Source organism: Brassica napus, chromosome A3 (assembly GCF_020379485.1).
Source record: "Brassica napus cultivar Da-Ae chromosome A3, Da-Ae, whole genome shotgun sequence".
Lineage (NCBI taxonomy): Eukaryota > Viridiplantae > Streptophyta > Magnoliopsida > Brassicales > Brassicaceae > Brassica > Brassica napus.
In genome coordinates, this window is record NC_063436.1 from 21,057,174 (window position 1) to 21,081,491 (window position 24,318).

At 31.4% G+C, this 24,318-nt stretch overlaps 3 protein-coding genes across 3 annotated transcripts; 2 read left to right on the plus strand and 1 right to left on the minus strand.

Annotated features, from left to right (window-relative positions):
• Positions 1 to 9,067: 9,067 nt before the first annotated feature.
• Positions 9,068 to 10,332, minus strand: LOC106439869 (protein IRX15-LIKE-like). Its single transcript, XM_013881404.3, has one exon. It carries the CDS (start codon positions 10,250 to 10,252, stop codon positions 9,266 to 9,268), a length of 987 nt encoding a protein of 328 aa, XP_013736858.1. The 5' UTR covers positions 10,253 to 10,332; the 3' UTR covers positions 9,068 to 9,265.
• Positions 10,333 to 17,124: 6,792 nt separating this feature from the next.
• On the plus strand, positions 17,125 to 20,637 carry LOC106444259 (UDP-glycosyltransferase 73B5-like). Its single transcript, XM_013885753.3, has 2 exons — positions 17,125 to 18,218; positions 18,387 to 20,637. Exons 1-2 carry the CDS (start codon positions 17,228 to 17,230, stop codon positions 18,848 to 18,850), a joined length of 1,455 nt encoding a protein of 484 aa, XP_013741207.2. The 5' UTR covers positions 17,125 to 17,227; the 3' UTR covers positions 18,851 to 20,637.
• A 660-nt stretch (positions 20,638 to 21,297) lies between these two features.
• Positions 21,298 to 21,811, plus strand: LOC106442424 (defensin-like protein 287). The gene is made up of 2 exons (XM_013884113.3): positions 21,298 to 21,450; positions 21,538 to 21,811. The coding sequence occupies exons 1-2, from the start codon at positions 21,390 to 21,392 to the stop codon at positions 21,723 to 21,725; spliced, it is 249 nt and encodes an 82-aa protein (XP_013739567.1). The 5' UTR covers positions 21,298 to 21,389; the 3' UTR covers positions 21,726 to 21,811.
• Positions 21,812 to 24,318: the final 2,507 nt, after the last annotated feature.

A 24,318-nucleotide genomic window follows, 5' to 3' on the forward strand; every position in this document is an offset into this window, starting at 1 on the left:
TAATCCCTAAACCCTTGGGTAAACCCTAAACCCTTGGGTAAACCCTAAACCCTTGAATAAATCATAAATTCTAAATCAAAAACACTAAATCCTAAACCCTTGGGTAACTATTATTTTTTTTTATCTTTTTATTTTAAAAACATAATATAACTTGACCATATTTTGTTTCCTTTTATAAAAGACTAGGTGGAGACCTGCGTCTTGCGCAGGATTAAAAAAATATAAATGAAACTCATATTATCTAAAAAAAATAGTTCATTATCATTAGTTTATCAATAAACCAAACATGCACTCACACCTGCATTTATAATCTCATCTAGTGTTATTAGGTTGGTATTTACAAATTATTATAAAGGCTAATATATAGTGTGAGTGACTAAGAGTTTAGATATCACCACTATGAATATTTTGTAAATCAGTTCTCCATATGATTTTTTCATCCTAAATTCACGTATCCTTTGAAGCATGATAATTATTATATTATTATTACCAAATATGGGTAAAACTATATAAACAAACAAATTTTGACCAATAATTAAGGTCTTGTATAATCTTATAGATGTAAATGAAAGTAATGTATCATTTCCATTTAGGAACGTTACTAACATCCCAATTACTAATAATTGTAATTTATTAGAAATTTCCATATCTACGAATGATTATAATTTGGCTTTCCAAATCATGTTTGTAATGTACACTCTCGCTAATGGATATTGATTACGGTCAACTAAATGTTCTTACCACACAATTATTTTTTTGATCAGTTAAGTAAATAAGATGAACCGTAGGCATTTTGAATTATTTTTCATGTAAATCTGTCAATTTACATGACATGTTCATAGAATCATGTGGGTCTCCTCATACGCGCTTCATTTGATCTCTAAAACTTAATCTATATAATCATTTCATATACTGCACATAATTTTTTTCTAAATGAAGTTTATGAATAAATACGTTATAGTAACATTAAAAATATTGTTTTTTAGAAATGTTAATATGGATTATAATAGTATATTTAGGATACAAATAATCGATGAAACATGTTTGTTATTCATATATATCGTATTGTTAAATATCAAGCATATGACTATAAACAAAAATGAATGATACGTATAGTTATATGGTCTTTTTATGAAAATAAATGATTCATATAGTTATTGTTAATAATTGGTATGACTAATGGTATTTCTTGTAATTAGTCTAGTGATTGATGGTTTGATAGTTAAGTATTGTGAGAGAGTCTATGGTGGTGACACCTAAGCAAAATGGCATGCTTGTAAATAATTTACAAAGTAAAGGTTAGATTTTAAAAATGCTTCTTGATTAATAAGTAAGGGATATCAAATTTGAAATAGCATAATTCTATTGGTTGGTGAACCTAGAGGCTCACCCTAGGGAGTGAACCCAAGAATAAGTCTTTATAAAAACCTTCTGACTTTTTTTAATGGATCTCTGTTTATACTATTGGTTAAATTAAATAAATTGGTGTTATCGGTAAATCTTTAGTTTATGAGTTCCTACGCAAACCAAACTTTAGTTGGAGAGTTTTAACATTAAAAATCCAAAATACAATAAAAATTATGTAAAAATTTAATAACTCAATTTATAAAAATGATGCTTAAAATAAATTATGTAAATAGATAAGCTATACTCCCTCCGTTTTTTAATATAAGTCGTTTTAGAATTGGACACATAGATTAAAAATGATTATTTTTTTATATTTTCTAAACAAAAACATCATTAATTATTTACCTAACCACAAATCAACCAATAATAAAATAGAAGGTATATCATCATTGGTCATATTACATTAAATGTTAATAAATTTTACATAGAAAACCGAAAACGTCATATAATTTGAAACATAAAAATTTCTCTAAAACGACTTACATTAAAAAGCGGAAGGAGTATTAATTTGCTTTAAATTTTACACTACATACAATACAGTTTAGTTCTGTTTTCTAAACTACATGTTTTTAGATCTGAACGGAACCTGATATCTTATGTATAAATATCTATCCATAAAAAAAACTCTCTTTGGTTGTTCATTTACCCACTTGAAGACAAGTTCTTAAACATGAAGTTCCATAAAATACGCTTGAAACCAAGTTTCTAAACCTCATAAGGATAATCCACATCTTCTCCATCAAGGATTGTTTTCCGTCCAAGACTTCCAATTCCTTGAGTTATGCTTCATTTACTCATTTGAAGATATTTTTAACCGGATACAGAGACGACGTGTTTTGTATACCGGTCAAAGACTAGTAGATTGTGTGATGAATGATGCAGCCAATTTAGAGCATCTCCAATGCAGAGTTCTATTCATTGGAGTTCTAAACTTTCATATATATGTATGTATATATGAAAGTTTAGAATTCCAATGGGTAGAAATTCCATTGGAGGTGTTCTTAATCGATATGTTGAGTCGTAAGCGTAGCCTTTTTCTTAGGATATCATTTTTCTTGGTTTTTGGCAGCATATGTGTAAGCTCCATTCAAATAGTATCCATGGATATTGGATTCAGTTCGGATCCAAAAAGCGCATAATTTAAATCTTTTCCCGAACTAAATTTGGTTAGGGCAAAAACTCATAAATTATACATTTACTGGTAGCACCGATTTGTTTTATGGTATGGTCTAATTTTTTTAATAAAGTCAGTTTAGGAATTTTACATTAGATCTTTACTTTAAGGGATTTACTACAACAAAATTAGTTGAGCGATTTTATCAGGAAAACCCCTAAGAACTATATATGCCAATTATTCTTTATACATGATCAACACGTTTCAATATTAACTAAAAACTATCACTTAGGGTGTAATCAAATTAAATGAAAATTTTATGGGGGAAAATAATTTTTTTATAAAGTAAATTGCAAATGATTTGTAGCTACAAAATATGAGGGTACAAGATCCTTTAGTCTAGTGATTTAATAATGTTTCTACACTATAAAATCTTGGTTTCAGAGTTCCAGAAAGAGTGAATTATGCAGATTAATAAAAATAAAGATTTACAAGAGATTTTGAGTATGGTACAAAAAGCACACCATGAGATGAGATGTGAATCTTTATAAGGTAGCTTAGGATAGTTCAGTTAGACGTGAATTCTTATAAAATATGTAAAATTATTGATTATAAATTTATCGATGTAATATTTTTTTATAATTTGAATAACCAAAGTTATAAAAACTATACTGACTATGGGATAATATATATATGGGTGGACAAAAAAGAACCCAAAAAATTAATATTGAACTGAATCCCACCGGAACTGAAACTAGTATAAATATTTGAATGGGTTTTCTTCTACGGTATTTTGGATTTTGTGTTTTACCTGAACTCGAACGGATCTAAAAGACCCAAAAATTAAAACCAAACCAAAATCTATAATAAACTTGAACCCAGTCCCGAATAGTTGACAAAAACATTCAAAAACCTAATAAATATCCAAAATAAAGATATATTACGTGAATAATCAACTCAAATACTTATTTAGAAATACCAAATTGGTAGAGGAGCAGGACGAAAGAGTGATGAAGATATCATCATCAATCCATAGACAAAGCCGAAGCAACGACCATATCAGACATGGTCATACATACATCTCCAATATATCCATCTTAAAAGCGGAATTGTTCGACAATCTGAGGCATATGAGCCTCATATTAAGTGGCCTCGGAAAATGATTTATAACAGCAATAAGTAATTATTTGTGTATATATCTCACAAATATCATTGAGAATAATAAAACAGCAAAAATATCAACAATTTTTTTTTTTTGAACATAATATCAACAAATTTTAGGATATGTAATATGTTCATTACACTATATCTTCTCAATAATTTTATCATACATGCCCGGCCCTGTAAAACTAAACAAAAGGCTGGAAGAACACAGAAAAAGGCTGTCATCTGACCTACTGATAACAGTTGAAGAAATGGCCAAAAAAAAATTTCATATTAATGGCCAGAAACATCTGCTCTAATGTTTCTGCTCAGTACCGCTACTGGTTTTTTCTCGGAGGCGTTAACTTAATTTCACATTCACAATATTTTAATACAATTCATTTATATGTTTAGCCATATTAAAGATTTTGCAACTGATTCAAATAAGATAGAGCGATAAATTTTATTTTTCTCGTATGTTTTTATTGTATAGATCTTTGAAAATTGTATTAAAACATGTGAGAAAATTTAGAAGCCATAATCATCATGATAAACGGTCACGTAACTCCATTTTTATTTACTATTTTATATTAAATAAAACTCATTAGTTAAAATTTAAAAGATCGCGGGACAATAGCATGACGTAAAATCTCCGTACCGATTAACTTTCATGGTTGTGATCAACATCTAATATCATGCATCCAAAATCCAATTTGTGTGATTATTTATGTTATTCTAAGTTTCTACGCACCGCCAATATCATATCAAATCGTGCGTAGACCCAAGACAAAATAAATGATTACAACTCGAGTGAAACCTAGCGGGTCATACATACACGGCCCATAATATCCTATGGACACGAATAATCTCACTCGCGAACACAGAACATACAGTCCACCCTCACTGTCACCGACACCTAACGCGCGCCTCAGCGACTCCTTCAGTTCTGGTTAGTCGCTTTCGCACGTAACATACGCTTACTGCTCACGTGCAGCACATGAGAAAAAAGGCAAGAGACGCGCCTAGCTAACCTTTAAGAATGTCCTTGAATCTCGAGCCACATCGAATCCCTAAAATATTCTTGCAGAAGGTTCTTCGGTTCTTATCCGCACGCGCTTCCATGCCCCCCCCCCCAATAATTTAACGCGTACTCTACATTTTCTTTCAGACGTGCGTCTCCGTCACACAAGCTTGAAACAAATACATAAATTTATAGTGTGAATTATCCCATGTTCGAAATTGCGTTAGGCGTGAGTCAGACGATCGACTAACACCTAACGAATAGCATAAAAAGCAGAGATTAATCGACGATTAATCAGAGATTAATTTTTGTAATTTTAATAAATATGTATGTATATATGTTTGTTGTGTAGGCATAATACAGAAACTATAGCTTAGTTTGGTGGTTCCACCCTTCATTTTCAAAAAGACTGGTCGTGGGTTCAATGCTGGGAAAGGGCGGGCACTCTTTTAAAAATTTTTGTTCATTAATGATGAGGAATTGACAAAAATACTCCCTATCTTCTTCCTTTCGAAATATCTCTGCAATCCTAAATTCGCCGTCAACAGTTTTGCTTCACATTTTTCATGGCTTTTCCGGTCTAAATAAATTGATATTGCTATTGTACAACAGATCTATCAAACCATGTTGATTTCCATTACGAAAATTGAAAAAAAAAACTGACTTTCTCAAAAAACTGAGTTATAAGCCGAATAACACCAAATCGACGCGCTTGCTTGCCGCCTAACGTATTTCTGCCGTAGACTCGGTCTATTTGCCTGAGTATTCGAACATGGGAATTATCTCGTCAAATTTTAATGGGAAACTAGATTTTTACCACATTTTACAGTGCAAATTATTCTTACAAACTTTAATTTAATGAAAACATAATTTAGTTGTTGATTCTAGTTTGGATTAGTTTTGTTTTAGAATTTTGGATGCAGCCTAATTACATTCTTACAGCTCTTAACATAAAATGGTTAATCATCTGGTTAGTTAAACATTACAGTCTTGTCCTTGCCGCATCCAATCGATTGATGCGTTGAAGATCCAATCGATTAATCTTTTTATTCACCAATAGCAAAAAAAATGTAATTTTACACTTTGTATTTAGTCTTCATTCTCCTCTTTCACAATTTTTAGATTCATAAATTTTCTGCAGATCGAACTCTAAACGACAAAATGATAGACGACCATAATTCCGTTTGGTTTTGTCTTAAACTCTCGATTTGCTCATTTGGGGTTAAATTTATCAAAGTTAGCAAATTTGTGGTTGTTTTTAGGGTTTTCATGTTTTGAAAAAAACTGGTTGATAGACCAATTCGATATATATATGTGTAATTATGTGGTTAATATATGATAAATCGTTTCACAGCCAACCCACGCTGATCACTATTCTTCGCCATGGTGATTTACCACGCAACGATTATACGACCGAGTATACGGGCACACCCCGTGTTTTGGAGCACACAATTAAAGTATTTTTAAGGTTATTCTTTTCACTCTAAATTATATTTTGTAGTAAAATATTTTCTAATCTTATTTCATTTTCAATTTCAAAATAGAGTGAATATAAAGGATTAATCTATTTTTCATCCTTTATAAAAAAAACTACTTTTCATCCTTCTATCGTTTATCCAAAACAAATTTTATTAGGGCAAATTTCTTAAAAGATTATTAAAAAGTAGGAAGAAAATGAGAAAAACATGTTTCATTAAAAAGGTAAATGACAGCTATATTCTTACTCTATAGATATATAAAGAATAATAAGTTTATTTTCAAAAAAACTTAATTAAATTCGAAAATATTTTGATTTTTCTTTCAATTTTTTGAGTTTTTTTCAAATCTAATTTATTAAAACTTTAAAATTATTATTTTGAATTTTGAATCTTAATAATATTTAAAAACAAATCTTAAACACAACCCCAAAACATCACTTCCAAATCTAAATCCTAATTCTAGATTAGTTAATCTTAGATATATATATATATATATTATACTTTAAAATATATTTTGGTCATTTTGATATTTATGTATTATATTTGTGATTAAAAACATCTAGGATTATACTAAGATAATTTTCTAAAAGTAGTTTATATTGACCCATAAGAAAAAAGGTACTTAAAAAATTGATTGTTTTGTCTTGTAGTAATTTCTGTGTTGAGAAAAAGTTTTCATGTACTGTACTGTTTTATTAGATGAATGTAACCACATTTGCATTGACCTAGGACCGTTGTAGGTATGTAATCATACAAATAGTTTAATATATTGTAGTATGATGCATTGGCAACAGTTGACATATTTCACACGAATTAAAAAAATGATATCTTTATGCAATATACAATTATTTAAATAAAATTATTTAAATAAATATTTATTGGTTAGTTAAAAGAGTAAAAAAATTATGTATGAAAAATTACATTGGGAGTGACTCCTTTGAAATAATAAAATTGTTAAAATGACATTTATGAGAAAAATAGGAGTTAATTTTATTATAGGATTTTTTCAATATCAAATGGTTGTCAAATTAATGGTTGCAATTTTAATATAGATATGTTTAATATTTTAAAAAATATCTTGGAATACCACAAGTTGATTGTCACTTTTCAAAGTATATTCAATAAAAATAAAAAAATATTTGGGTTTGTAGTTTAATAATTATTGTTTAAGTTTTAGTATTTAAGGGGTGAGGTTGAGTTTATAAATGTCTTTAAATATTTTATAAGTTATTCCTAAACATTTATAAGTAATTTAAAAAGGTTAGTTTAATATTTTTAATCACAAACTTAAAGTATTTATAAAAATAATAGCTTTCAAGAATAAATTTTTAAAAATTGTATCTAATATATGGTACAATTGAGATTTTCTCATTTAATTCGTTATCTTATTTTTCATTTTGATCTTAGTTCGATTTTGTTTTTGGATTCCAATTAAAAATGGTGAGCCTAATAGTAATGCTATTATATGCAATGTAAATATCAATACAATTTAATATATTTTATGTTTGTGAAATAACTGCAATATAATTTCAAGTAATAAAATATATAGATATATATATATATATATATATATATATATATCTTTTTTTGTTACTATTAAATACATGCAGTGCGGTTTGAATCGTCACCATTCGAAGCCTATATATCATAAAACTTTGTTAGTCTCAAACAGTAAATATATTTGTACATGATAAAACGGTCATGTACCGCATACTATCTGTGGCCAATACTAGGTTCGTATGTTATGTATAAACATACTATTTTATGCGTTCGTTAAATAGAATTATCTTTAGTTATAAGGAATTAGTGTTCCATGTTATGGATCTCATAAATAAGTGGAGATGGTTTAAGCTACATTACGGATTACAGAATGTGTAAGTTTGCGGCATGGGCTGCATTTGTAAGCTCAAGTTCTTACACAGTTACATGTGTCTAAGTTAGCGAGGCTAAATATAAGTATATTCAGTCAAGTTATTGTTATATACAACTTTGTTATATATTATTTCTGATATATTTTGAAACTATTTGTCGTTTAAATACTTATATTTTCTTTGTTTATGGAAGTAGACAATATACTATTCTGGAACCACGTTTAATTTGTGTTTTAGTTTATATTTAAATAATATAAAGGTTATTCTTTTCACATATGATCTTAAAGCCATACATGTTACAACAAAACTTATAATCATACTAAATTTCTTAAAAGTAATTGTTATCGAATATTACTAGCACAGTAGTACCTTCGACTGATTTTCTGCTATATGAGACTTCAGTCTTTATATAGTAAAAGAAAATATAATTATTGCTGGTGAGGATTGAAACGGTGTCCCAAAAATAAAATTGCATGGATCCACCACCGACGAATGGAATTATCTTTTTTTATAATATCCTAAAACATAAATGGAACTCACTATTTATTCAGAATTCATTTCAAAATCGATAACCTATTTTTTTTTTTTGGTAAAATCAAGCATTGTAAATAGTCCCTCCCACCATGACTTAAATTCAAGTGGCGGAAACCCTTTTACTACTAGGCCAACTCAACCTAATTAGTTGCGAAGGACAAAAATTTTCATAAGTTTATTGATTAAAGTCGAAAGAAATCGAAAGGAGTAGCCACATTGCAAGGAAGTCCCGCTTGCTCAGGCCCTTCTGTCACCACCGACACATTTTAGAGCATTTTATAAGAAAAGAATTTCACTCTGAAGAGAGTAACAAAAGAGCAAAATGAATGTTGTCTATTAGTACCTCACAAATGAAAATAAATATTTAACAATATTTAACAATATATATAGCCATATTTTCTTTTTTAAAAAGAAAATAATAGTAAGACTACCATTTCATGGCAACTAAGTATAACTTTTTTATCAAAATTTTACCTATCGTACAGTATACAAAGTGAAATTGATCACAAATTTGATGCTTTCATCAATATAGTTGACATTTATATTTGGAATTTTTGATTACATCATGGTTTCATGTGTAACCGTCTCCAAATCAAAACATACGAGAAAACTAAACGACAGTAAAAAAAAAAAAAAGAAACCCTCAAAGCTAGATTAATTACAAAAGAGCCACCAAAAGTCCAAAAGTAACTCACTTTCAGTCATCATCAGCACCGACCTCTGCATCGCCACCACTATCCGGCGTAAATGGCTCCGACAATTTCGTAGAATTCCGACAAAACCCGTTCCCCTGTTTCTCCCCTTTTTCCGCCGCCACAACAAAATGCCCTAACTCTCCGACGACCTCAATCAGATTCTCCTCACATAGAAACTCCTCACTGTACACTCTCTCAAGCTTCCTCCCAAACTCATGCACAAACACATCCGTCGTCTTCTTCTTCCCGGAATCTTTACTCTTCGCCAAAACCGCCGAAGTAAAAATCGGAGCCATCCTTCCCGGGGAATCTCCGGCGTACCCACGCGGCCCATCGATCAGAATCACATCCCACTCGATCTCGTACACAAAGTTGGGTAAATCGTTGATACCCAGTTTACAATCCGAGAACAAAAGATTCTGAACCGGTCGACACTCGGGTCGGGTTTTATAATAACCCAAAAGCTTACCGGCTTGAGAGACTTTGGTCGAGTAAACGACGTCGTACGCTTCAACACCAGGATTGTTCTGCTCGAATTTGGAAACGGCGTAAGAGTTTTCGTCGACGAAGACGGTACGGCCTTTGAGATTTACGGATCTCCAGAGGAGAGACTCGTGGGAGAGGCCGAAGACGAGGAGGTTGCAGGAGGGGCCTTTGGAGTTAATGACGGTGGAGACGGCGGAGAGTTCGGGGAGAGACATTGAGGTGTTTAGTGGTGTTGAGGAGGTGTAGTGGAGAAGCGCGGCGAGGATGGGCGGTGAGAGGGAGGAGGAGGACGGTGAAGATGAGGAGAGGGAGTGGGAGGTTGTTGCGGCGGAGTGGAGTGAGGATGAGAAGAGAGTGAGAGAGAAGAGGAAGGTGAAGAAAGATAGGAAGAAGATGAATAAGAGGCGGTGGTGATTCGCGGCGGCGAGGGCGGAAGCTGATTTAGAGGGTAAGGGAGTGTGGTGGTGGAAGAGGATCAGATTAGTATTTGCATTGTTCTTCATTTTCTGACTTTTTTTTTATTTGAGAAAAAAGAAAGAAAGAGAGAACGAAGACGAAATGTGTTGGTGGTCTCTTTTGAGGAACGGCTTTATAAACAAAGGAAAATAAATTTGTTTGTTTTACTGAACCGGTAATTTCTAAAGACCCGAAACGGATGTCGTTGTCAGCTTTTACTTTTGTTTTATTAATGATCAGATTTCGAAATTTTGAAATTGGATGTTAAATCAAGCATTTAATCATCTTTTAAAGTATATCACACAAAACATATTCTCAATCCCGTACACATAATAATATCATATTTAACTAAAACCTATCATTACATAACAGATACATTTTGGCTGTTTTACTATGCTCCTTTAAATTATGTCAACTTTTGATGAATTTTGATTTCTTGAATTACCTTTCCTTTGTGACAAAAAAAAGAAAAGAATTACCTTTCCTAATTTAATTGTAGCTACATGGTCTATTCTAAATAGCATTGCTTTGTCTTATGTCTGAATTTGATAAACGGCAATCATTTGTCTTATACCGTTACTTAAATTATGTCAAATCTGATTTCTGGTATTAGTTTTGAACATAGACTAAAGAAAGCATAACGTGAGTCTCTCTCCTCTCCTAGAGAGAGAGTTCTCTCTCGAACTCTTTGCTCTCTTCTCAATAAAAAATCTTTCAGAGAGTTTGGAGATTGTTTGAGAGTGAGAGAGATCTTCACTTTTTTGTTCCCCGGTTTCGGTTTCATCCGACCGGCATCCGACTCCGGCGACGTTCCATCTCCTCGGAAGTTGTCGTCTGGCTTTTGACTCTGGCGACGTTGACTTGTTCTCCAGTGACGTCGGCCGGCTTGCTCTCCAGTCTTTTCTGGAGTTTTTTTCTTTTTGTTTGATCTTCGTCTCTTTATCTTTTCAAAGTCTCAACCCTCTTTCAATTTGGATCTGATTGCTTTATCCTCCCCGGTTAGGGCTTGTTCATCTTCAAACTTCTTCTTATCATCAAAGATGACTAGTTTAGATGTAGGATAATTGGATCTTGGAAATTGATTGTGTGCGGTTGATTCTTCTGTTCGTAGACGAGGATCCAGATGGTGGTGTTGACGATTGGTCTTCATGGATTGGCTGCTCTGTCGAGCAGATCTTCCATCGCTTTAGTTGACTTCTGGTGGTTTGCCGGAATCAGTCGAGAGATCTCTTCGTCGGTGGAGATTGGTGGTGGGCTCTCCGAAAACCTACACGTGTCCTCGCGAGTTCGAGTTTTGACGCGTGGATCGTGAGTGGCTCATCTCTTCTTCCGTTCTGGGCCTGCCCTTCTTGGGCCTTGTTGTAATATCTTGCTTGTTTCTTTTATGGCCTTGTTTGGGCCTTATATGTATAGAGTTTGGTTAATAAAACATCAGTTGACAAAAAAAAAAAAAAGACTAAAGAAAGCATATTAATTCTTCAAATGATATCGAATACAGTGACCTATCATTAAATATGTTTCTTAATATGCTTATCCTACCAATAGAATGGAAAAGGTAATATATATAGTTTCACGTGGTTTCTCATAGCTCCATTATAGTGAACAATTTATAACAATAACTCTACGATGTATTTTTTTGTGAACAACATAGATAGATTTTATTACGACTCTACCAATCAAACCGGTAGCTCTGAATCCATATGAATGATATAAGTCGTCTGATGCCTAACACCGCGTACTAGTCTATCTCTTTGTATTATACATTGAGACATGGATGATCGCCGTATCTGTGAAATTTTCCTCCAGGATACATATGTCTTCCAAATAAACTGTAAATACAAATCATTTTTCTTGTTCCGAAAATATCTTCCAAATAATTCTATGATTTATTTTTGTCTACAATACACATATTCATGATGAATGTACTTGCACTATATTCTTGATAAATAGTTTTCAGAAGTATCCTGTACCATGATGAATAGACCATTCAATGTTTAAAAATCGTTAGATGATAGTTAGACATTTTATAAAGAATTAGTGTGCAGATGTTGTTTAAACTGCCTTTAGAATTTTTTTTATTTTTTTAAATTGTTTAACAGATAAACGATTTTCATAACATTGGTGATATTTGTAGCACAAAAGTTAGCTTCTAAACTTTTGGCAATCAATAGTTCGCAGAAACTACATATGATTAAAACCAGACTTAAAACTCTTAACCAGTAAAACAAGAGAACTCGACAACCGTGTTAAGTTAATTATTAAAACTTGGTAGGTTCATTGTATAACTTTATCAAACTTAGGGAGTCTTACTCTCACTAACACTCCCTAAGTTTGATAACACATGAACATTAACTGAATAACAATATTTTTGTTTACAAAAGATACTTTTTTTTTCATTTTTACTAAAGAGGAACAGTAAAACTACAACAATTACATGCTCCTCTACTTTTTTTTATTTTTATTACTAGAATAATTTTTTTTTGTCAACATTACTAGAATAATTTATATGCTGTAAATATTATTATATAGTTTTATGGTCCAAAATACTCTCAAAGTTATAACAAAAACCGAATTACAAAAATGCCATTAAAATGATGTGACACGTCATTATTGGAAAAACAATTTTAACAATAAAATATCTGTCGTAATTGAAGTCTATCTATTAAACATGTTTAGAATTTTTTTTGTCAAAAATGTGGTGCCAAACTTTTGTGTGAACAGCATATCTTTTTTTTCTCAAACAGGGTTTACTATTTCAAAAAAATGAATTACAAAATGTCAGCAAAATGTTATGATACATCATTGTTGGCAGATTTTTTTAACAATAAAATATCTATCATAATTTAAGAGGTTGATTGTTTGTAGATTCTACACTAGTTTTTAGTTTTTGATTTTTCAAAAACCATTTTTTACCCAATCAGAATTTCTAAGAAATTGATTCCCTAAAAGTAAGGAAAACAAAAACTCTTCATATAGCCAATCAAGATGTTAGCAAAAGAGTTTTCCTATAAACTAGAAAACTAGTTTTTACATACTATATTAACTTTTAAGTGAAAAACCTGAATCCATGTTTTTTTTATTTTTTGTAGAGGAGCATGTAATTGTTGTCAAATAAAAGTGATGATTGTTTCAGTAGTTTTTAGTTTTAGTTTTTGGTTTTTAGATTTTAGTTTTTAGTTTTTAGATTTCAGCTTTTGGTTTTTGGTTATTGGTTTTTAGATTTAGATTTTGGTTTTTGGTTTTGCAGTATTTTTTTTTTTGCAAAAATTAATTAATGAGTTACTTTGAAATAATACAACAAAATAGAAATAAATATTTATATTTACAATTAAAATTATCAAAATATTGTGATAATTATTTAAAAATAAAATACAATAACATATTTTAATTATTATAGTTTTATAAAATAATATTATAATAAAAGATTTATCATAAAATTTATATAAATTGAAAAAAAATAAAAATATTAAAAAGTTTGAAACTACTTAGAAATTTTTCTTATATAAATTATTTTTAATTTTATAAACTTAAATAGTAATAGTTTTTTAAAAATATTACAAATTATATAAAAATAAAAATACTTAAAATTTTGAAACTAATTATAAAATTTCTCATTTAAATTATTATATTTTCTTAAAATTGAACGGCTATTTTTATTTTTCATGACTACTAAAACATATTATTTTTTTATAATTTTAGTTATTTTTAATGTGACTAGTAATTATTAGAATTATTTTATTATTTTATATAGAGAAATTAATAACTAAGTTTTAAAATAATTTAATATTATCTATAAACTATATAAATTTATTTTACAGATATTAAACACAAATAAATTATATCACATTATTGTTTAAATTATAGCTAATGTACCAACAATTGTATGATTATTTATCTTTATGAAAATATTATTTATTAATTATTAATTAATTAAATATTGTAGTTTCTACCCAAAAAAAATCAAAATTCGTTTTTCCTTTCAAAAACTCACAAAAGTTGGTTTTTGGTTTTTCTTCACAAATTGGTTAAACTTTTCAAAAACTAGTTTTCCTAAATTTTAGGAAAACTATTTATTAGAAATTTTGATTGGCAAATCAAATAGTTTCTACAAAAACTAAAACTTGATTGGATGAAAAATGGTTTTTGCGAAAACAAAAACCAAAAACTAAAACAAAAACCACAAACAATCAACCTCAAAGTAGAGGAGTACGTAGTGTTTTTATATATATTATCTTAGCTTTTTATTAATATTAATATAGCAGATTTTTAAAATTTGGCCAATTTTTTCGAGCTAGTTAGATTTTTGGGTAATATTTATTTTCTATATAGACAAAGCTAATCTAAATTTTTTTTGGCAGATTTGTATAAATGATTTTAATTTTTAGTAGTTGTACTTATTTATGGCATATGTTTCAAATTAGCCATTTCAGAATAAATTTTTGGAGGTAAATATTTATTACTAGATTGCCATAGACTTTGGTAGTAGATTTGTTCTATATGATGGCAGACTCTTAACCGAAAATATAGGGTTAGCGTAAAACAAAAATTTAACTGAATTAAATTGAATTCTGATCTATATCAAATTTGAACCAGACTTAGGTTTTTAAGTTTGCAACTGTTTTCGTCATATATGAAGATTACAAAGTTGATTTTTCTGAACATGAGTTGGAACTGAGGTAGTTTTTTTGCCGAATCAAAATCTACTCAAACAAAACCTTGATACACCACATGTGAAAGTAGGAAATAAAAGGAAGTTTCATGGCTTTTGGATATTTGAAAAGTTGAAAATGTTACATTATGTGTAGAGTTTAGTAGAGTGAAGAAAAATCATACGGAGAAAGTTAGCAAAGATGTGAAAGAAACTGGACCAGTATACTGACCAATTGTGTGAAAACGAAGAATATACGTATGAAAATGCGTGGTGTTATTTAACATGATTACCAAAAAAAAGTGCATGGTGTTCGATTTGATTACTACGACAATTCTGATTGGTTAGGGTTACAGAGAAGAATCAGAATGTGACTGAGATGAAGAATATGTCTTCCCTCATTTTTTCTACAAAAGATGTTGTGAGAACAAGTGTATTGTCCACCAGATGGAGAAATCTTTCGCAACGTGTTGTTGGATTGGACTTGAAATCCCGCCATTTCCAGAATTTCAGTAAGTTTGTGAGTTTCACTGACCGGTTTTTCAATTACCACGGGGACTCTTTGATCTCCAAAGTCTGTTTAATTATTTGTGGTAATTTGATCTTGTGACTGCAAGAAGGATTCAGCATCTTGATATTTATTTTGCAATCAATTACACATTTGATCTGATACCCCTGAGCTTATATACCTGTGAGACGTTGGTACACTTACGGATCCAGCATGTCTTATTGGTTAATACCGAGTTTGTTTCCTTACCTTGCCTAAAGATCATGGATTTAGAAGCTGTCCCAATGAGGCCACGTTGGAGAAACTTATTTCGGGCTCTTTTGTTCTGGAAGATTTGAAGATCCTTCGGTACTCTGTTAAAGGTTCAAAGGGTTTAAAAGTGCGCTCTCGGACGCTAAAGAGACTTCACCTATATACGTACTACAACGTTCTGATTGAGGCTCCTCTACTCCAGTGTTTGAAGACTGATGTTAACTTAACAAATCAATTTAAGATCATCCATTCGGGTTTCTTAGACAAAGTAGATATTTTCTTTTTTGGTGTCCCCGGCGGGAGAAGAGTGATTTGTGATATCCTCACTGATATGTCGATGGTCAGCGATCTATTTATTCGTTGTACTTTTTGGGAGGTATACTTGTCAACATCTGAACATTTTATCTTGCCAAGTTCTTGTTCTTTAATTAGTAGTTGAACATTGAAGTATTGAAGTTATTTTTACTTGTTAAATTGATAAAATTGAGTTGGCTTTTTAGGCAAAATATGGTGGTTTAACTAATTCGTTATAGTTTATTTTGAAAATGATGGAGAAAACATGAGACCTTGTTGACTAACAATGCAAACATAACTCAAAAACCAAACTAAGACCAAATAAAGCTATAACCATATGAACATACAATTACATCAAACAGTCCTATTATTTATAATTAGTTTAAGACTTTCGAATCATAAAAATAGTGTACTATCTTATATCAGTCTTAGTAGGGATTATTGGTTGGTGTATTTTGATGGATTCGAAAATCCAAATTAAATCTAGTGTTATTGGTTCTATGATTTTAAAATATGTATTGAAATCATGTGTTATTCGTTTAATGATTCATAAATTCTAATTCAAATCAAGTGTTATTCGTTTAATGATTCATAAATTCTAATTCAAATCAAGTGTTATTCAATCATACGGATTTACTAATAGATTTGATTTCATAATGTATTTGAATGGATTTACATGGATTTCTTTGTGAAAAATACAAAGGCCCAAATCCGAAGGAAAACCTCCGGATTTGTAAATACTAATCCGAGAAAATTTGAAAATTTGTATATTTTACTTGGATTTATAAATAGTATATGGATTTCTAAATCAATAAAAATATATAAACCAATAACACAAAAGTACAATATGACGTTTGCATAGACATGAGATTAATTGCGTTTATGCGTGTGTGTTGTGTATATAAGAAATCCTCAGTTTGTTCTGCTTGGAACTGCAAAATATTATATTGGACAAATCTCCAAAATAGCACATTTCTAAGTTTATATCACAAAAATAGCACTCAAAAACTAAAATGACCAAAATAACATTTTATCTTTTGAAAAATTTAACTTTTTTATTTTTCAAAATTTGAAATCTTATCCCAAAACCTCACTTCTCAACTCTAAACCCTAAAACCTAAACTCTAAACCCTAAACCCTAAATTCTAAACCCTAACTCCACCTCTTGAGTGCTATTTTTGTGATTTATGGCCTTGAGTGTTAGTTTGGGAACAAAAACTTGATTTAGTGCTATTTTGGTCTTTTTCTCTATTATATTTTTCTTCTGTTTTCTGTTCTGTTTCATCCTTTAAAACCAAGATCTTGTTTCTGCAACCAAACATGAACAGCGAAGTCTCTGAGCCGATTCATATTTGTTTTTTCCCCTTCATGGCTCAGGGCCACATGATACCAACCCTAGACATGGCCAAGCTTTTCTCCAGCAGAGGAGCCAAATCAACCATCATCACAACCCCAATTAACTCTAAGATTTTAGAGAAACAAACTGAAGCATTCAACAATCAAAACCCTGATCTCGAAATTGGAATCAAGATCTTCGACTTCCCTTGTGTAGAGCTTGGTTTGCCTGAAGGGTGCGAGAACGTTGACTTCATCAACTCATACCAAAAACCTGACGCAGGTGACTTGTCCTTAAAGTTTCTTTTCTCTACCAAGTACATGAAACAGCAACTGGAGAGTTTCATCGAAACATCCAAACCGAGCTGTCTCGTGGCCGATATGTTCTTCCCTTGGGCGACACAATCCGCGGAAAAGTTCGGTGTCCCAAGACTTGTGTTCCACGGCACATCGTTCTTTTCCTTATGCTGTTCTTATAACATGAGGATTCACAAGCCTCATAAGAAAGTAGCTACGAGGTCTACACCTTTTGTGATCACTGGTCTCCCCGGGGACATAGTTATGACATCGCAGCAAGCTAACGTTAGCAACGACGAAACTCCAAGGGGAAAGTTTATGAAAGAGGTCAGAGAATCGGAGTCCATTAGCTTTGGTGTTTTGGTGAATAGCTTCTACGAGGTGGAATCTACTTATGCCGACTTTTACCGTGATTTCGTTGCGAAAAGAGCTTGGCACATCGGTCCGCTTTCGCTCTGCAACGTAGATCTTGCGGAGAAAGCTGGGAGAGGGAAAATAGCAAACGTTGATGAGAAGGAATGCCTGAAATGGCTCGAGTCTAAGGCAACTGGTTCAGTGGTTTACGTGTCATTTGGCAGCGGAACTAGCTTCACCAACGAGCAGCTGTTAGAGATCGCCGCCGGTCTTGAAGGCTCTGGTCAAAATTTCATTTGGGTGGTTAGGAAAAACGAAAACCAAGGTAAAAATGATATCAGGCTCAAAATTAATATTTATTTATTTTTCCTTATTTCTATAATATATATGATCTGATACCATGGCAATGAGTAAATTGGCTAATGTTTTTGAGAGTCTGGAAACAATTAACGTAACAAATTTAATTTTTGGTGTTGGTGTGGTTGGTGGATAGGTGAAAATGAGGAGTGGTTGCCTGAAGGGTTTGAGGAGAGAACAAAAGGGAAAGGGCTAATCATACGTGGGTGGGCCCCGCAGGTGCTGATACTTGACCACAAAGCGGTTGGAGGATTTGTGACGCACTGTGGATGGAACTCGGTTATGGAGGGCATTGCTGCGGGGTTACCTATGGTGACTTGGCCGATGGGCGCGGAACAGTTTTACAACGAGAAGCTATTGACAAAGGTGTTGAAAACAGGAGTGAATGTAGGGGCTACAGAGTTGGTGAAAAGGGGAAAGTTGATTAGTAGAGAGGAAGTGGAGAAGGCAGTGAGAGAAGTGATAGTTGGGGAAGAGGCAGAGGAAAGGCGGAAACGGGCTAAGAAGCTAGGCGAAATGGCCAAAGCAGCTGTTGAGGAAGGAGGGTCTTCTTATAATGATTTGAACAAGTTCATGGAAGAGGTGAACGGTAGAAAGTAGAAGAAAACTGAACATATTTCATGTTTCTTTTTAACATGTTTTATGCTGTGAGATGGATTTTTTTACTTGGTTAGCTTTAGCTATGACCCCCTTAAGTCAGTCGTATAAAGTTGATGGAATGTATTTGGTACATTTATGTATCTGCTTTGAAATCAAATTTCTCGTTATGCGTACAACATACTTCCTGCTTTCTGCTTCCGATCATCACTTCATGCTTCAAATTTCATACAAAACCTGAAGATGCAAAGATCAGGTGAACCAGTTTGAAGTAGGCATACAACGAGTGTGCAAGTAGAATAATCGAAATGTAGTAGAGCTGAAGACTTAGAAATTAAATTTTGGAAAACAAGCAGCTGAAATTTTATTTTAGAGAAGGAATATCTCCTTTTGGAATTTTCATAAAGACTTTGTAGAGTTTTAGGAAACTTTTCATATTTGGAGATTTGGAGAATATTTCTTAAGAGGGTAGGTTAGCTGATTGACTACCAGGTATAAGTAGTCTTGCTCGACTTGTGTATTAGAGTTATCACTTGAGTTGTATTCTTAGCATAAGTGTGAATTTTCATAACTTATAAGGTGAGTGAAAAGCACAGAGGGTTAATGGGTGATGTTCTAAAGTTTTTTTCGAGCTTAGTACGTGTGAGGCTAGAGGAACGAGTCAAGAGTGTATCGGGGTTTTGTTGAGGTTCTGTTTAAAGAGAGACTGTAAGTTCACTTTAAAAAGAGATATAATATATACACATATCTTTGTAGAGATATACTTTAGTGTATTGTGTATTACACTTCGTGCTATAGTTCTTGCATTTACATTTGGTGTCAGAGCGGTCACCCATTTCGATTGTACAACAAGTGAGATCCTGCGTAAAAAATAGAGATTGTCGATTTGCGTTTGACTTCTCTCCTGTAAACAATGCCTATTTGAATCTGCATCCCTTGAAAGATGAAGAAATAGAGGATGATGAAATGCTTGATGTACTCTCCATCGATGATCTAGCAGACTTTCTAACAGAGGGAACTCTGAGTATGAAGAGCTTGACAACTTGGTCTCTATCTCTGTGCAAAGCTGCTCAGGTCACCAATGTTGCATACAACTGGCTCTCTTACTCTCACAAGAATCATGTATCCGTTGAGAGGCCGGTTCGACTGACCTACAAGATGTATCATGGTATTTGAGTTGATGTGGGAGAGATGACCTTCCACCAAGTTTTGAATCTTAGTCTACTCCAAATGGAAGGTTGAAAGGGTTGGCATTCCCTAGGATCATATTTGGGATTCTTCAAAGCCAGTATCAACTGAAGAGGAAGCTAAAGGAGAGGTTGGTTCAGTACAAGGAGGATGTCCGACTTTGTGAATAGTATCTCTTCAAGCTGAAAAAGCTGAAAAGAAGAAGAAGGGAAAGTCTGTTTCCTTGATGGTTTTACCAAGTGAATATACGGTAGATCCAGCAATGCATAGCTCGACAATACTGTACTTCTTGAAACTCCCTTATGCTTTTTTTTTCTTTTTGTCAACTACTCCCTTATGCTTGCCACTGAGATTGATAGGTTCACATAGCCGTAGTGCTCATCATAATCCAAGGTTTTGTTGTAAGGGAGTAGAAGCATGACGATTTTTAGATATTCCCATAACTCCATCAATAGATATGTTTGATGCATATACATGAAGAACAAAATAACTACATGTCATGATCCGCTGAGCATATGATGAACTGTTTTATAAAAAAAAATTTCGAATTTGTTTTTTTTTTTTTAAATCAAAAATTATGTTTGAAACTATTTTTTTCATTTTTTTTTATATTTTTAAGTATTTATATATATTTATTAAAATTATGTATTTCACATTCTAATAACTCTACTCCCCCTCTCAACTCTAAATCATAAGTCTAAATTAGTTAACCATAAAAATATAAATATCTTTTTATATTTCACGAGGGTAAAATTGACTAATGTAAACATAAAAAATAGTACTATAAATGTGGTATATGTGTCAATTTTCCAAGATTCTATCTATATAGCATTTGTGTCCTGTAAAATTAGATTCATTTAAAGTTGGTTCTTTGCTAAGTGTAATTTATTTTCTATAATATTAAATATTTTTAATAAAAATAAAATAAAGATCTGCAGTAAAAGGGAGTATCTAATTAATTTGGTCCTTCTTTTTGTTTTAACTTATGCAATCTTCTCTACTAAAGTCTAGATCTTCGCTGCATTTAATGATTATTTTCGTTAAATATTAGATGCTATCCTGTTAATTTGAAGTCAAGGATATGAGTAATGATTTAATTTGTTGCTTGCACTTATTCTCTAAAATATTACCAAATTTAAGATATTTTTAATTTTATAACATACTATTAATTATATTTACTATTTTTAAAAAGTCAAAACAATTAAAATATTTTAGGCAACAAAGTAACTTTTTGACCCATCATGCTCGTATTTATACCCCCTACAATTGTGGTGTACATCATTAAACCAAAATCATCCTCACTAATACCGTTTTGAACAAACTACACAAGAAATTATTTCACAACTCAGAAAATATGAACAATCCTCGCGTAACTATTGCAGTATTCTTGGCAGCAATTGTTTTTACTGCATCTTGTATTGGGTTTCTTTTCCTCAAATTAAATTTTACTCATTGTCCACTACAATAAATTATTTATCTAAATTTTCTTCATTTTTTTGCAGTTTCACATTTTGTGGTGGAGGGTAAGAAAGAAATCATAATCTCATTCAAATGCAAACAGAAATCAGAATGCTTAACAAACATTGCTTGCCAGGCTTGTGTTGATTGCCGATGCGATAATGGAAAATGTAGATGTCATGGTTTCAAAGAAGAAATCGCGAATCCAACAGTTTCTTCATTAGGATCTTGATTAACTAATTAATTTCCTATGTAAACTATCATTTTATTCGTAATGCAAAATAGTAGTTTAAAATAAAAGAATAATTTTGGTCTAAATTGAGGTTATTTATTTATATTTTTTTCTCTATTACATCTATACTATTAAAGCAGGATCATATTGTCATAATTACCTTAGGGGCATGTTTCCTTCACTAACATTGCATGTTTCATTAAGGGCAATTAAGTAATATTAATAACAAATCTATATTGGGTCATTATTTTTGGATCCAGCCCAAATCAAATCTCTCTTGGGCCATTTGGGCCTATTAAAAAATCAGATTCAATTCTCACTTTTTTTTTTCCTTTGGGCCATTGAGTCCAAGTTCAAATAATTTTTTTTCAATGATTCTTAATTATTATTTTTTTTCTTTTCTTAATATAATTTAAGCATTCATAAAAATAATTAAATTTTTTTATTGAAAAGTATAAATCGTTATTAAAAGTATATAATTTTTTAATTAAAATATTAACCCCATAATAAAATTAATTTATCAGAGTTATACCAACTTAATTCATTAAAAAAATAAAGTTTAATTTTTTTTAACATAAATAGTCATTTAAAATGAAATACGATAAATAAAGATAAAATTTTTAAGTCTTTTATAAAATAAAACACAAATATATGAAATGTGACATTTACTAAATATTTGTCAATTGAAAAAAAAAACAAAAAAAACCCGCGTTTTGAAAGCGCGGGTCAAAATCTAGTATCATTTAAAGAGAAAGAGGCCAGGGCCGTGCCTGATACCAAGCCCATCAAGCATTGGCTTTGGGGCCAACAAGAGAATATTTATTTTAGGGGCCAAAAATAAATGAAGTTTCTCTCTAGTTCTGGTGGTAAAAACTAGATATATAACAGTGAGAGGTTATGGGTTCGAAGTACATAGGAATACCTTTTAATATTTTCATATTTTATTAAGATTATGGGCCAAAATTGTTTTTTTTGCTTCTGGGCCCGAAATTGTCAGGCCCGGCCCTGAAAGAGGCTTATCCGATATTTGCATGTAGAAGAAGCGTGGTGATTTTTTAAGTTCAGATTGACGGTGGTTCTAAGGAATTTGTAAATCTCTGGCACCGTTCGTTGCATTTCCGGCTGGCTACACTGTATAATACATGGCGTATTTTTGAGTTAACCTTATCTACTTTTTTTATATGGACTTTCACTTCTTTGCAAATGTTTAAATTGTTTGGTTTGTAAACTAAATACCACCCAACTAGATGCCCTATGGACTTTTTACATGTGTCAACAAAAATAAAACTCCCTCTATTAGGGTATGCTAAAAAAAATATTTCTAATTAGATGACATTTTTAGTTTTCTATATTAAATTAAATAACTTTTATATTATATGACTTTTAATATTATGCAGATTGTTATATTTATGGTTAAATTGTGGTTATGTTAATATTTAATACTCCATTCGTTTCTTAAAGATTTTATGTATTGGTTTTTTTCACACATATTAAGAAGACACATTAATCGTGCATTGTTTTTTTAGATTATCAAATTCCAATGTTTTTTAACCAATAGTTTTTTCAGTAAATCTAATCAATTTTATTGAAATTTGTAATTTTTTTTATAGAAAACATAAAAAAATCTATCTCTGTGAAACAATTTTTTTCCTAAAATTTATATCTTAATAAAACAGAGGAAGTAATATTTTATAAAGAAAATGTTAAAAAACACTTTCATAATTTTTGTGCATAGCGTCATCTAATAAAAACAGAGGAGTAATAATAATAAAAAAGCAAAAGAGAAAAGAGAAAAGAATCTAAGCTCTCATACATCGATGCTATATTGTACCCACACTTGCTTATAAGCAGATACTTTCTACTTACCTTTGTTGTATCGTGATCCCGGATCAATAATAAACACATTTTCGCTTTCAAATCACATCAAATTGATTATTTTATTGATTACTTGCTTGATATGTTAGATTAAACCGTAACTCTAATTTTTGAGTGAATCATATGGTTCATCTGAGATAAGACTATCCTGCGTGAACATGACTGGTCCTGAGAGTTTGTAGACTCTAGACCACTTAGTAAAAATTTTAAAAATTTGGGGGCTTAAATTTTTTTTTTACAAATTTAGAAACCTATTTACATATAAAAAATTTCAAAAAATTTAGGGGTCTAACAAGAATATTTCAACTTATGAAATCTTCAGCCAATTTTTAACATCCATTGTAAATCAAAGAACACTTATACACATACTGAAAAGAGACCCCACACTAACATCACGAGAGTTACACATCCACACTAAATCACACATACGTCCCTAAGCTCCTCCGGGCCTGGTCAAGCCTCTAAACCACCCCTTCCCCAGAAGCATTAGCAACCCTGACATCCTAGAAACCATTGTTTATGTACATCCAATTAACTACATGTCACTTCATCTCTGGGACAAATCCTTATAAACTGCACCAGAGGACATCACACAAAACTAGCTCGAACAGGTAACACCTTTAAATGTCTTAACATATAAACGTTCCATTTAAAACACAAACTTATGAGCTACAAGCCCATTACGATCAATAGAGAGTAGAGACCTTAGCAACTCACA

What these genes read in the sequence shown, in the direction of transcription:
- LOC106439869 (XM_013881404.3), bottom strand. Translation starts at nt 10,252, where the DNA reads ATGAAGAACAATGCAAATACTAATCTGATCCTCTTCCACCACCACACT.
- LOC106444259 (XM_013885753.3), top strand. Translation starts at nt 17,228, where the DNA reads ATGAACAGCGAAGTCTCTGAGCCGATTCATATTTGTTTTTTCCCCTTC. An exon ending in TAGGAAAAACGAAAACCAAG is followed by an intron (nt 18,219 to 18,386) that starts GTAAAAATGATA and finishes GTTGGTGGATAG; the next exon opens with GTGAAAATGAGGAGTGGTTG.
- LOC106442424 (XM_013884113.3), top strand. Translation starts at nt 21,390, where the DNA reads ATGAACAATCCTCGCGTAACTATTGCAGTATTCTTGGCAGCAATTGTT. An exon ending in AATTGTTTTTACTGCATCTT is followed by an intron (nt 21,451 to 21,537) that starts GTATTGGGTTTC and finishes ATTTTTTTGCAG; the next exon opens with TTTCACATTTTGTGGTGGAG.